At 45.2% G+C, this 13,624-nt stretch overlaps 1 protein-coding gene across 1 annotated transcript in view; it reads right to left on the bottom strand.

Moving 5' to 3' along the window:
- Positions 1-12,884, bottom strand: part of ANKDD1B (ankyrin repeat and death domain containing 1B) — a 29,093-nt gene extending 16,209 nt beyond the window's left edge. The window contains exons 1-5 of the mRNA XM_053447956.1: positions 12,406-12,884; positions 9,331-9,434; positions 8,810-8,908; positions 1,735-1,833; positions 925-1,029 (exon numbers count right to left, since the gene is read on the bottom strand). Of these exons, the coding sequence (XP_053303931.1) occupies positions 925-1,029; positions 1,735-1,833; positions 8,810-8,908; positions 9,331-9,434; positions 12,406-12,568 (570 nt within the window). The 5' untranslated portion in view covers positions 12,569-12,884. The remainder of the gene's footprint in view (positions 1-924; positions 1,030-1,734; positions 1,834-8,809; positions 8,909-9,330; positions 9,435-12,405) is intronic.
- Between the last annotated feature and the right edge of the window lie 740 nt (positions 12,885-13,624).

Below are 13,624 nucleotides of genomic sequence, written 5' to 3'. Positions count from 1 at the left end.
AAAGTATCACCTTCGTATAAAGACTAATATGACAATATCCATTTTCTATGGGAGGAATATTAACTGCATCATGATCCTACTACTGCCTTAGGAGCCACTGAAAGCCCACATTAAATTATAATAAAACTAATTTGTATGCCCGTGACAGCTTCGCAACATGCATTCATTGAGCACAGTAAACATTGGACAATAAATGCAGTGTGTTGTCCTAAGGTATGCAATGTTTTTGTTCTGTTGTGCAACTTGAATGTTTTGTAAATAAAAGCATAAAATACAGAAATATTAAAAATATAATCTCAAAGATATGTTGTACAGTTTTTAGAATATACTTTTCTAATTCAGAGGGAAGAAAATGTAAATAGTCACATAATATTTGTGCATAGGTAGAGGAATCTGTATGCTTAAAAACCTAACTACCCAGTCAATATAGAACGTATATTGGGCCCAGCACTCAAACAGTTAAGTTTGAGCAGATTCTTAAATGGAGGTTTGCTCGTCCATCATCTTTACAGTTATGTTCAGGTACTTGGTAAAAGTATACCGCGAGGCAGGTAGGGCTAGTTGGGATTGATCAGGTAGGTTAAGGTACACAAATACATTAGTTTAGGCAGATTATGGGGTTAAAATTTTAGCGCAGCGTGAAGGCTTTTCAATCAGCAGGAAATCATGCTACGAAGAACCTCCTGCCCTCTCTTCACATTTTTGTCTCCTTTACAGAGGGAGGTAAGATTTCCCCTGGAATACATTAACTGAAGAATCTATATAAGTTTTTTATATGTATGTTTGGGTTTTTCAATTTGTATCAGTTTATTTTTTTCAATTTTAGTATTTATTATGTTTCGTTATTAATTGTGCGGCCTGCAACATTAATGATACCTCTCGGCACGGTATTTTAGACATCTTATGATTAGCTTAGCTGTATACCTCATCCTCTACATTCAGGTCATTCAGCTGCAGCTCCTTAAGAACATAATCCACAATGTCATTCTTATTGTTCTCAGCCGCAAAATGGAGAATGTTCATTCCATCCTACAAAGTATAAACGGGTTAAGTTATTAAATATGTGTTATACTTTCACCACTACAGGCACCATACTACAGGCTTTCACCACTGTTAGCAGTTCTGCTGTTATTTGCAAATACGGGGTGAGTAGGTTATATGCAAGTGAAATGATAAATTACTATGCTCATACATAGTTACTGGTTCAAATGGCGGAACTTCCGGTGACATCCTCTCTCCAGATCATCCAATCCTCACCGAAAGCGCCACCATTTTGCCCTAAGGTGAACTTTCGGCTTTTTCAGTGATGTCCTCTTTTCCAATTGGAGGATCTCGGGAGAGGACGTAACTGGAAAAACTGCCATTTTGGCTGAAGTTCGCTCTAGGCTATGTCCACAGAAAAGGATATACACTCATACACGGCAAATATTCTACATTTCTAGAGAAGAGGAACCTGAGGGTTCAGGTCCAACAGAGTGGCACTTATAGAGTTGAATGTGCAAGTTGCTCAGTATGGAAGCAATAATATAATTATGGTTATTTACTGCCGTAGAAAATAGTGCACTTTCTAACTTTATTTATTCTACTGTATAAATAATGTATATATAATGTATATATAATTCAATATGTGGATATTTTAATCTTGGAAAGTAGGTGTTTATATGAATCAAAATTCAAATTATTTGTAAATATATTCTGCAAGTAAATGAAAACTGATTTATAAAGGACACAAACCTCATTTGTAGACTTCTGATTGGCACCTGCCTTTATTAACATTTGGAAGACAGTGAGATCAGCCGACCAGGCAGCCAGATGAAGCACACTCAGGCCATGCTTAAAGAAACAGAGATCGATGGTGTCACAGCAAATCAGTTAATAGAGAAATCAGATTTTGACTGAAAAATGCGACATATGATTGGTTTCACTGGTTCATTAATCTGCAAATTGCTTATGGGTTTCATTCTGTTGTGTTGTGAGTGCTACTCCCGCAAAAAATATTGAAAAAAATGAAAATAAATATTCTTAAAAGAAAAATACATTACGTGTTCACTCAGCAACAGTTTCATATATTTTTTTTTAAATTAAGCAGTTACTTTTTATGAGGCCATCTAGCACACTCAAACAATGCCTGGTGTATCACAGTTCCTGCTCAGTGGAACCCCAGACCTTCACCACAAGAGGCCTTTGTTTTCGACTGTTCAGTTCAAGAGACCTGTTATAGCTAAGAGATTTTGCACTTGTGGAGGATCAAGGTATTAGCTCCATCATTTTATCATCATTTTCGGCCCTAAAAAGCCAGCACAGCCAGCCTTCGTCCTTGGATGGTCCTGTCTGCGTCTAGAACCAGAGCTTTGCTGTTGATCTAGTTTCTGTTGTGACCCTGCTTGTTTTCAGTGGCCAACTTGACCTTGACCTGGCATTCCATTATCTGATTTCTGGCATCTTAACCTTGGCTTTGGCATTTGATTATACGATTTATCCTAACATGACCTTTTGGCTCAACATATTATTATACTGTTCTCCAACTACCAGATCGAAAGAGACGCCAAAGGGTTAACCTGAGGGGGAATCAGTTGGAAGGTTAACAAGGCTCTAAGGATGTCTCTCCCCTCTTCTGATATACATCAATGAAAATAAAATGTAAAAAATGACTGACATAAAAAAATAAACAAATCCTCTCCATGCTCAATGCCAAAGTAGATTCTGAAATGGCCTCTGGTTGCATCTGGGTGATCTTGTGCACCAACAGCCCAAAGTGGTTAGTTTGATGCAGATATGTGAGAACATGGATAGCAAGAACAGTACCTATGTACAGGAACACCTGTCTAACCCTAGGCCACACCATGTCACCTGTGGAGCTGTGGAATGTACATTCCCAGAATGGACTATATCACATGATGAAACTAATGAGTTTAGAAACATTAAGTTCTACTTACCGAGAGCTTCTTTTCCCTGCCAATCCCTGGTGACACTATGAGAGACTCCTCCTCCGTACCTGAGATAGGGCAGGACTCAGAACATTTAAAAGGCCCCTCCCCTCCTAGCACCCTCAGTGAATATCAAAGACCACACAGGAAAACAGAATCGCTGCAAAAACAAACATTTATTGAAAGGAAGGGAGGGAACAAAACGTGTCACCAGGGATTGGCAGGGAAAAGAAGCTCTCGGTAAGTAGAACTTAATGTTTCCCTGCCATCCCAGGTGACACTATGAGAGATATAACAAAGAAGAAGGGTGGGAAACAAAGAAACTCAGGGGGAAAACACCGCCCCAAGAACCGTACGACCGAACAGGGCATCTTCCTGAGCCATCTGATCGAGTCTATAATGTCGAACAAAAGTACTTAGAGATCCCCACGTAGCTGTTTTACAGATGTGTTCAGGCGAGACAAGACATCGTTCAGCCCATGAAGTGGAAACTGCGCGGGTAGAGTGGGCACGAATCCCCGGAGGGGGAACCCCGCCAGCTGCTGTGTAAGCTAAACAGATAGTAGACACAATCCATTTCGCCACCGTACGCTTAGAAATGCCAAGACCTCTACTGGGACCAGAAGAGGCTACAAACAAACTAGATGATTTGCGCACAGGCTGCGTGCGTTCCAGATAAATAGAAAGACATCTTTTTAAGTCCAACGTATGGAGCGCTTCTTCTTCTGCCGATTGAGGGGACGAGAAGAACGTAGGCAACACAATTTCTTGGTCCCTGTGAAACGCCGTCTGTACTTTGGGTGAGAATTCCGGGGGCAAGGCGAGGATGACCTTATCCGGAAAAAAACGCAGAAACGGTTCTTTCATAGAAAGGGCCTGGAGTTCACTGATACGCCTCGCAGAGGTAATGGCCACCAGGAAGGCCGTCTTCAGAGACAACAGGTGTAGGGACACTGATTGAAGAGGCTCAAAAGGTGGCAACATGAGCCTGCGAAGGACCAGGTTCAGGTCCCAGGGAACCATCTTGGAGACAGGGCGAGGACGAATACGCACCATAGCCTTGGAGAAACGCCTGATGATTGGAACAGAACTCAAATCAAAGCCAAGTAAAGCACTAATGGCAGCAATCTGAACCTTGATGGTAGAAGGCTGAAGTCCATGGTCAAACCCCGTCTGCAAAAATTCCAGAATAGCAGCTGGAGAACACTCTGAAGGAAGAATTTTCCTGGATCCACACCAGCTACAAAACTTCTTCCACACTTTAATGTATCTGATGGATGTGACCTTCTTACGACTGCGCAGAAGAGTTTCCGTAACCGGCTCAGAGAAGCCTCGAGACCTCAGAATCCTCCGTTCAACCTCCAAGCCGTCAGCTGAAATACCGCAGGATTTGGATGAAGGAACTGACCCTGGTGAAGCAGGTTTTCCCAGGCCGGGAGCCGTAGGGGTGGTGCGTGGCTGAGTGAGACTAGGCCCGCGTACCAGACACGTCTGGGCCAGTCCGGGGCAACCAGTATAACTGATGCCCGGTCGAACTTGATCTTTTGAAGAACCTTGGATATCAGAGGCAATGGAGGGAAAACATAGGCGAGGTTGAAACTCCAAGTCTGAGCGAAGGCATCCACCGCCAAAGGCTGGTCCCGAGGATTGAGAGAAAAGAACGCCGGAACTTGAGCATTGTCCCTGGAGGCCATGAGATCTATCTCGGGCATTCCCCACCGTTGGACAATCATGTGGAAGGCTGCCGGATGCAAAGCCCATTCGTGGCTTAGAACGGGAGTTCTGCTTAGAAAGTCGGCTTGGGAATTCAAAGCCCCCTGAAGGTGAACCGCAGACAAAGTCATGAGACGAGATTCTGCCCAAAAGGAAATCCTGAGAGCTAGACGCAGTAGGCGAGGACTTCTTGTACCCCCCTGCTTGTTGATGTAGGCGACAACCGCCCGATTGTCGGAACGAAGCAGGATGTTGCCGCCAAAGAGATGCTTTTCCCAGTGATGAAGGGCATTCTCCACCGCCAGCAGCTCCAGGCAGTTCGAGGGTAGGAGCTGAGTGGCCGGCGACCAGAGACCTTGAGCAAAGTCGTCCCGATAAGTTGCCCCCCAGCCTGTACTGCTTGCGTCCGTCTTCAGGAGCTCTTTGGATGACCAGGCCCATCGTCTTCCCGAGGCCAGAGTATCTCGTAGGAGCCACCAGGAGAGGGATGCCTTGACATGCGGAGGAAGACGAACCAGTCTGTCCAGGGCGAATGGGTTCTGTTCCATCAAATGAAGAATATGGTTCTGAAGGACCCTCATGTGAGCCAGGGCCCAGGGAACTGCATATCTTGCTGAAGTCATCTTGCCGAGAAGAGACATACACCGCCTTAGTGGACTTTTTCGTGCAGAAAGCACCTTGCAGGTTAGGGAATAAATACCGCTGATCTTGCTCGAAGGAAGAAAAGCTTTTCCTTCGCAGGAATCCAGGCGAAGGCCGAGGAACTCCAATCGTTGAGAAGGGACTAACTTGGACTTCTCCCAATTTAGAATCCAGCCGAGATCCTGAAGCGTCTGGACCACCCGGGAAAGGTGAGACTGAAGGAGAATCGCTGAATGCGTGTGAATCAGCCAATCGTCTAAGTAAGGGATGACCGAAATGCCCTGACGTCTGAAATGGGCCACCACCACTGCAAGGAGTTTTGTAAACACTCTGGGGGCTGGAGACAGTCCAAATGGCAGGGCTTGAAATTGAAAATGACTGATTCTTGAACCCCAAGGAATAGCTATCCGCAGAAACCGATGATGGGAGGGATGCATAGGAACATGAAGATACGCATCCTTTAGGTCTATGGAGACCATGAAGTCCTGAAGGTTTAGAGAGTCCAGTGCTGATCTTATGGTCTCCATCTTGAACCTTAGGAAACGAAGGTGACGGTTCAGGAAACGTAGGTCTATAATGAGACGAAACCCCTTTGGTGACTTAGGGACCAAAAAGACCCGAGAATAAACTCCTTGACCCTGTTCCTGCCGGGGCACAGGAATAAGGACTTCTGTATGTACAAATTGATGGACAGCCGACAGCAGGAATCCCCGCTGTTCCAGGTTCTGAGGAAGGTGGGAGATCAAAAACCGGTCTGCAGGTTTGCTTTCGAATTGCAGTCGATAACCCTGGGATATGATGGATCTCACCCAGGAATCCTTGGTGATGAGGAACCAATAGTCCATGAAATGCCGAAGTCTTCCTCCCACCGGGATGACTGACGAGTCATGCAAAACCCTTGGGATCCTGGGCCGCTTTGGGGAAGGCGAACCTGTCGTGTCTACCTCTCTCACGATGGAATCTGCCCCGGAAGGCATGCTCCCTTGCAGGGCGAAAGAAACCGGAACCATAACCCCTGGACTGGCCTGGAAAGTATGGACGAAAGGACTGCCGCCTCCTGGGAGCAGTTCTGCGTAGAGGCATCCAATGTTTATCCCCAGTCGTCTTCTCAAGCAGGGACTCCAGCTCCTCGCCAAACAGAGACCCTCCTTTAAAAGGGATATTTAGCAGTCTGTTCTTTGAGGCATTGTCAGCCCCCCAGGCTTTAAGCCATAAGGCCCGTCTGGCCGCCACCGAAAGTGCAGAGGCCCTGGCTGACATCCTGACATTTTCAACCGAGGCATCGCAGATAAAATCCACTGCCAATTTGAGAGCAGCAATGTTCTTGAGGATAGTTTCTCTAGGCGTTTTTGCCGCAACCTCTTCCTCGATCTGTGACAGCCAGATTTTAACAGCTCGAGACACAGAGGCAGATGCTATGCCAGGTTTAAAAGCAGCAGAGGAAGCTTCAAAAGATTTCTTAACGGCTGCTTCAGCCTTCTTTTCCATCAGATCCGAGAAATGAGAGCCATCCTCCAGCGGCAAGGCAGTCTTCCTGGAAACTTTCATCACCGCGGTGTCAACCAGCGGAGTTGCACAAAATTTTTCAAAGTCCTCCTCAAACGGAAAGAGGCGTTTCACCCGCCTGGACAGGTTAACCCTCCTCTCTGGATGATTCCACTCCTGCTTAATGATGTCGGATAAGGCAGGGTGCACAGGAAAAGAAGGTGACTGCTTGGAGAAGCCGGCAAAGAAGTGATCCTTCTTAGGCGTCGCTGTTTCCTCCAAGTTCATGGCAGACTTTACCGCAGAAATGAGAGTATCAATTTCTTCCACCGGGAACAAATAGGAACTTTCCTCTCGGATTTCACCTTCCTCAGAAGAATATTCCTCCAGCTCAGGATAATCAAACTCGGAGTCAGAAAACTGCTGGTAACCCAGGAGCGATGGTTCCCGAACTGCCGGAAGATGGGAAGGAGCAGGAACCGATTGACGAAAAGCCGAAAAGGTGGACTGCATCTCCTCCTTGAGCCAGGCCAAAAACTCTCTCCCACCAGAGGCTTCCGAATCCGCAACGGACTTTAGACAGGCAGAACAGAGCTTTTTCTTAGCATCCTGCAGAGGCCTGTGACAACCAGAACACTGCGCATGTTTTGATTTAGTTAAAGCCTTTTTAGGTCTCTCCTCAACAGAGGGAGGCTCAGAATTATCTGGAGCAGACATAATCAGACAAAATGCAACAGCACCGTCAGAAAATATATAATAACCCATTGTCAACTCACCACACCGCTTAAATAGCTCCAAATCAGGCTACAAGCTGCAACAGCAGCAATTCTGGCGCCAAAATTTTGAATTGAAACGAAAACGAGGCTTGGAACGCATACCGGACATGCCTGGCGAACCGAGCCGGAAAAAGCCGAGACGCCATCTTTAAAAATGCTGAGACGCCGAGCCGCGGCGTCTAGGAACAGCGAACGGCAGTGGAAGCAGCGGGGAGCTGAGGGAAGGAAGCCGGACGGATCACCGCACAGCCAAGGTAAGTAAGCGCCAGGCAGCGCGGCACCAGCCACAGGCTAAGGTGCAGAGACTACCCCCACCCGAGGGGGCTTAGCCCTAGGGAGAAACGGCTCAACCTAGAGCCGAAAATAAAATAACAAACGGGAGACGAGTCCTCCCTACCTGATGTAGGGCAGGAAAAAACACTGAGGGTGCTAGGAGGGGAGGGGCCTTTTAAATGTTCTGAGTCCTGCCCTATCTCAGGTACGGAGGAGGAGTCTCTCATAGTGTCACCTGGGATGGCAGGGAAATACCTTTCCTCAAGTCCTGAGTATAACATGAATTCTCAAGATACCTACAGGGCAGAAATTTGCTAATCAAATTCTGAACTGGTCACTTGTGACTAATGAAAGGCAATTTCCTAGATTTAGGAATGCACCTGTAGCATTTTAACATGTAGGACAAATGATGGGAGTTTACCAAGCAATCCTTAACTTTTTTAGTGGTTCTGCTAGGCTCATACTTGATATAGATAATGGGCCCATTACATGTTGGTACAAGCTAATACAATGAAGAAATTTAAACATGCATGGGATAGACATAACACTATTCTCAGCCTAAGACTAATGACTGATTAAGGTCTGACTCAAATTCTCTGTTTCTATGTTACCCATGCTCTACACACACTCCCCTTATACATATTACATCCCCAGACACACGTGTCTCCCTTTATGGAACCCAGTGTAAAAACAGGTTGAGATTCCTTCCCTTAAGTGATTAGATACAACTCCTTAAAAGCAGCAGGAGACCCCCGTTACACATTGCACTGTTGCTAAATCTATCAGAATCTGAGGGCAAAGAGGAAAGAGAATTTGACCCTAAGTGCTCTATGAACACTATGAGCTCATTATTATGATATAGTATTCATTCAATTAGCTCCATGATTAACATGTTAGTAGTGTAACATAGTTATTGGTGCTGGGTATGTGTATATTTGCACTAAACAACGTGCATCTTTGTCCATTTGGAATAATACTGAATGAGGTACGTACCTTATCAGTCATATCTACTCTGGCTTTATGTCCCAGGAGAAATGACACTGCTTGTAGATGATTCCCTGCCACGGCAAAGTGAAGAGCTGTGCGATTCAGCTATACAGACAATACTCAGTATTACATATTTACAAAAATAGATATACAGGAAAGTTACATGGTTATGATTGGTGACCTCACACTAAATTGGATCACTAAAAATACTTGATCTTATGTGTCCTGATACAATTTAAGCTGAGTTTCCTGAATGGCAGTAAAAGTTTTTAGTGGGTTATTAATTTTTATTACTGTTAACCATTGTGAAAAATGTAGTCAGAAGATGCATTTATGGTACAAAATGTACATAGGTGTACAAGATTGTAAGCTTTCAAGAGTAGGACCCTACTCTCTCTCTGTACTATTATATCTTAATATGTGTTAATCTTATTATCAAATTGGATATTGTCAGTGTTAATGTTATAGTTAATTTTCATTTAACACCTGTTATCAAGAAATTAACTTTTGTGTACAATGAAACTCACGTTATTTCTAGCATTAATGTTAACTTTTTGTTCCTTGAGCTTGGTCATAGTTGGCACATCATTTTTCTTAGCAGCTTGATGGAATTCCATTTCTTTTTGCAGCACTGCAATAAATATAATAATGTATTAGGGGATTATTTACAAACATGAGTACATTCATTTCAGGTGGAGGAAGTAATATCCCCTGGAGTCATAAGTGTGAAATAGGGGATGCTGCAGTACTGGCAGGGTCATCTGATGCCCTTTGTGAAGACTAATCTACAGTGGATATAAAACGTCTACACACCCCTGTTAAAATGCCAGGTTCTTGTGATTTTAAAGAATGAGACAAAGATAAATCTTGTCAGAACTTTTTCCACCTTTAATGTGACCTATAACATGAACAATCCAATTGCAAAACAAGCTAAAATCTTTGAGAGGGTGTCACGTACAAGTAGTAGGAGACACCGTAGTCAGGTAGGACTCCAGGACAGAATGAGTTCAGACAAGCCAAGGTCAGGATTCCGGAGAGCAAGATCAAGGGTAAACGTAGCCGAGGTCAGGATTCAGGAGATCAGGCAAGCCAAGGTCAAAACACGGGAAACAGGAATGTATAACACTATCTGGGCACTAGCACAAGACAACCATCAGAAGGCAAGGTATAGCTGGTCTGAGGAGCTTAAATAGGGTACCGCAGAGGAAGTTTGAATCTCCCGGCAAACCATCATGACGTCACTTCCGGTGTCCGGGAATCGCGACCATTTTGAGTGTGGTGTAATCTCCCTTCATAAAGATCTGCAGTTTACACGAGTGCTGAAGCAGGACGCCGTGCAGCAGGAGGTCTGCCTCTCCTGTGCGGCTCTTCAGAAGACGGCAGCAGAAGTGGCCGTGCGGTGGAGGGGGGTCTCCCTCTCCTTCGTGGCGGCTGCTGCGGAGGTGGCTGTGCGGTGGAGGGGGGTCTCCCTGTCCTACGTGGCGGCAGTGTGGGAACCGACGACAGGTGAGTAACAGAGTTGGGGAAAAAACAAAAAAAAACTCACAAAAACCTTTGTTGAAGCACCTTTTGATTTTATTACAGCAATCAGTCTTTTTGGGTAGGAGTCTATTAGCATGGCAAATCTTGACATATATATGCCCACTCTTCTTTGCAAAAGTGCTCCAAATCTGTCGGATTGCGAGGACATATCCTGTGCACAGCCCTCTTCAGATCACCCCACAGATGTTCAATTGGATTCATACTCTGGAACTTTCTTCTTAGTCAGGACATGCTATCCGCCGTCAGGGCCGGCCTTTGGGGTGTGCGACCTGTGCGACCCCACAGGGCGCCACACTCCAGGGGGCGCCGCCGCGCGGTCCGACGCCACCGTAGCGTACCGCTGCCGTCAGCAGCGTACCTAGCGGGGGGGGCGCTCCGCACCGGGTGCCGCTCATCAGGGGGGCACCCGGCACCCCTCCAGAGACGGACAGTAATGTCCGCCGCTGGAGGAGCAGGCTCGCAAGGGAGCGGTATCGGAGGTCTTTAACAGACCTCCGGCTCCCTTGAGTGATTTTAAGCCGGTTCAAGGATCTCCCTTGAACCCGGCTTAAAATCACTCAAGGGAGCCGGAGGTCTGTTAAAGACCTCCGATACCGCTCCCTTGTGATCCGCGCGGCAACAGCTGCTGTGCGCCGGGGTTTGCTGTCAGATCCCGGCGCACAACACTGAAGCCGCGCCCACCGCTGTCCGTGCCCTCTGACCCGGAAGAAGACAGAAGAACTGAAGAAGAGGAGCGAAGAGAAGGAAAAGGAGCTGTATGGAGAAAAGAGGAAAGGTAGGAAAGCATTTAGATGAGAGTGGATTGGTATGTGTGTGGATTGGTATGTGTGTGGATTGGTATATATGTGTGGATTGGTATATATGTGTGGATTTATATGTGTGTGGATTTATATGTGTGCGGATTGGTATATATGTGTGGATTGGTATATGTGTGGATTTATATGTGTGTGGATTTATATGTGTGTGGATTGGTATATATGTGTGGATTGGTATATGTGTGGATTTATATGTGTGTGGATTGGTATATATGTGTGGATTGGTACATGTGTGGATTGGTATATGTGTGGATTGGTATATGTGTGGATTAGTGTATGTGTGTGGATTGGTAAATGTGGATTGGTATATATGTGTGGATTAGTGTATGTGTGTGGATTGGTATATGTGTGGATTAGTGTATGTGTGTGGATTGGTATGTGTGTGGATTGGTATACGTGTGGATTGGTATACGTGTGGATTGGTATACGTGTGGATTGGTATACGTGTGGATTGGTATACGTGTGGATTGGTATATACGTGTGGATTGGTATATATGTGTGGATTGGTATATATGTGTGGATTAGTGTATGCGTGTGGATTGGTATGCAGGGTTTTTTGGGATGGGGGGCGCCAGAGGAGTAGTCCGCACAGGGCGCCAGAACACCTAAGGCCGGCTCTGTCCGCCGTCATGTGACCTCACAGTAGTCGTATGTGAAATTAACCATGTACAGGCAGCTCTGAAGACGAGCTCCAATCAAGGTAATTGTGTGTTTAAAAACGAGTGTGTGTTTGTGTATGTTATGGTTATGGGGATGTACAGGAGTAGGAGGGTACAAAGTGCCAACCATTCCCTACATAATGTGCCTAAAATGGCAGCTCTCAGGTCTGCAAATAAAAGACATTCATTTAAACAAAATAAAATGGTTTTTTTTTCCTTCAACACTATACTAAATTACTATACACAGCTCAAAGAAAAATGTTTGTTTTTCCATTGGACTTCCACTTTCAGTATTGTGCTACTCTTTAAAAAATAAAATCAAAGCTAAACCATATAGAAAAAATCTTGAAAACTGTGTGCTTCCATTCCCTGTTTATTCTGCACATTTCCATGTGCTTATTCTCGTCACGCACGTTGCACATTATAAACCTCACGTCTCACATACTTCAATTCTATAAACCTCATTTATACACACACACTCACATCCCATCTCATGGACCACACTCCTCACGAGCATCCCGTAACTCTCCACACACACATTCTTAGCCATTACCTGGCTCTCCATGCACACTGTTTTGTAACTTACATATCTCATGGTTGCTTTCCGTGTTTTGGTTCTGAGTATTCCTGTGTCTCACCGATTGTACCATCCCAGTCACTGTATTCAGCACTTTCTGTGCACTGTTCATTGATACCTCTCCTTCCTCCTTAGGGGTCTCAGGGCTTTCTGTAATCTTGTCTTTTCCCATTTTTCCATGCAAAATCCTAGCTTCTATTTGACTCCCAGGTTTCGTCTCGATATAGTTTACCTTCTATTTCTAAATAACCTTTTTTCCGCCTTCCTTCAAATCTTTTTTCTATTCCTCCACCTATATTTTTTGTCAGTCTCTCTTTGTGTTTTCTCCTCTCCACAGTGATCTCTTCCTGACACTTGTACACATTCGGCCAAAGAAAAGGGCTGGGCTGCTGATCAGGACTCTCCCTCCTACCCAGGGCTATATAGCTGAAGGTGCATATACATAGCTATGTGCTTAAGGGATGGGTGTCCCCTGCAGGTTTAGGCCTCCTTGGTGACTCATTTTTACTTTTATACTGTGTGACATTTTCAAACTTCATTTAATCGTTCAGTGTCACTGGATGTGCATTATGTAAGGCTTCGCAGGTGCATGGTTACGTGTGCATGTTCAACCTGTAAAATCAATGAGCATTGGGTGACTTATTACCACTCGCTCTGTAAATAGAGTATATGTGTTTCGAATGCTGTTTAACCATTTTAGTGTAAAGGGGGGGTCTTTGTTGTTAAAAAAAAAAAGCCTCTAGCTATGCACAAGATAACTGGAAACAAAATACCGTATTCGCTCGAATATAGGCCGCACTTTTTCCCCCCACTTTAAGTCTTTAAAGTGGGGGTGCGGCCTATATTCGGGGTCTAGCGTCCGACGCCCGGGACTGGATGTGCCGGCACCGGAAGTTGTATACGCGTATTGCGTAGATGTCCCCCGCCGGCCCCGCAAGACACCCGGGAGTCTGCTCCGGTAAGTCGGGGGGAGGGGCAGAGGAGGACAGTGGTAGCATATCTCGGGGAGGGAGGACAGTGGCAGCATATCTGGGGGGGGGACAGAGTGGCAGCATGTTTTTTTGGTGCTTTTTTAAGAAAAAAACTTTTTCTTTAAAAAAGCACCAAACTTTTAGGGTGCGGCCTATATACGGGGGCGGCCTATATCCGAGCCAATACGGTAATATAAAATGCACAAAAACTGTGAGTCATAAAAACTGATTGATCACTCTGAACCATTGAAGATCCT

This window comes from Spea bombifrons, chromosome 1 (genome assembly GCF_027358695.1).
Source record: "Spea bombifrons isolate aSpeBom1 chromosome 1, aSpeBom1.2.pri, whole genome shotgun sequence".
NCBI classification, from domain to species: Eukaryota; Metazoa; Chordata; class Amphibia; order Anura; family Pelobatidae; genus Spea; species Spea bombifrons.
Note: the sequence above shows the minus strand (reverse complement) of the source record. Positions and strands in the feature narration are given on the sequence as shown.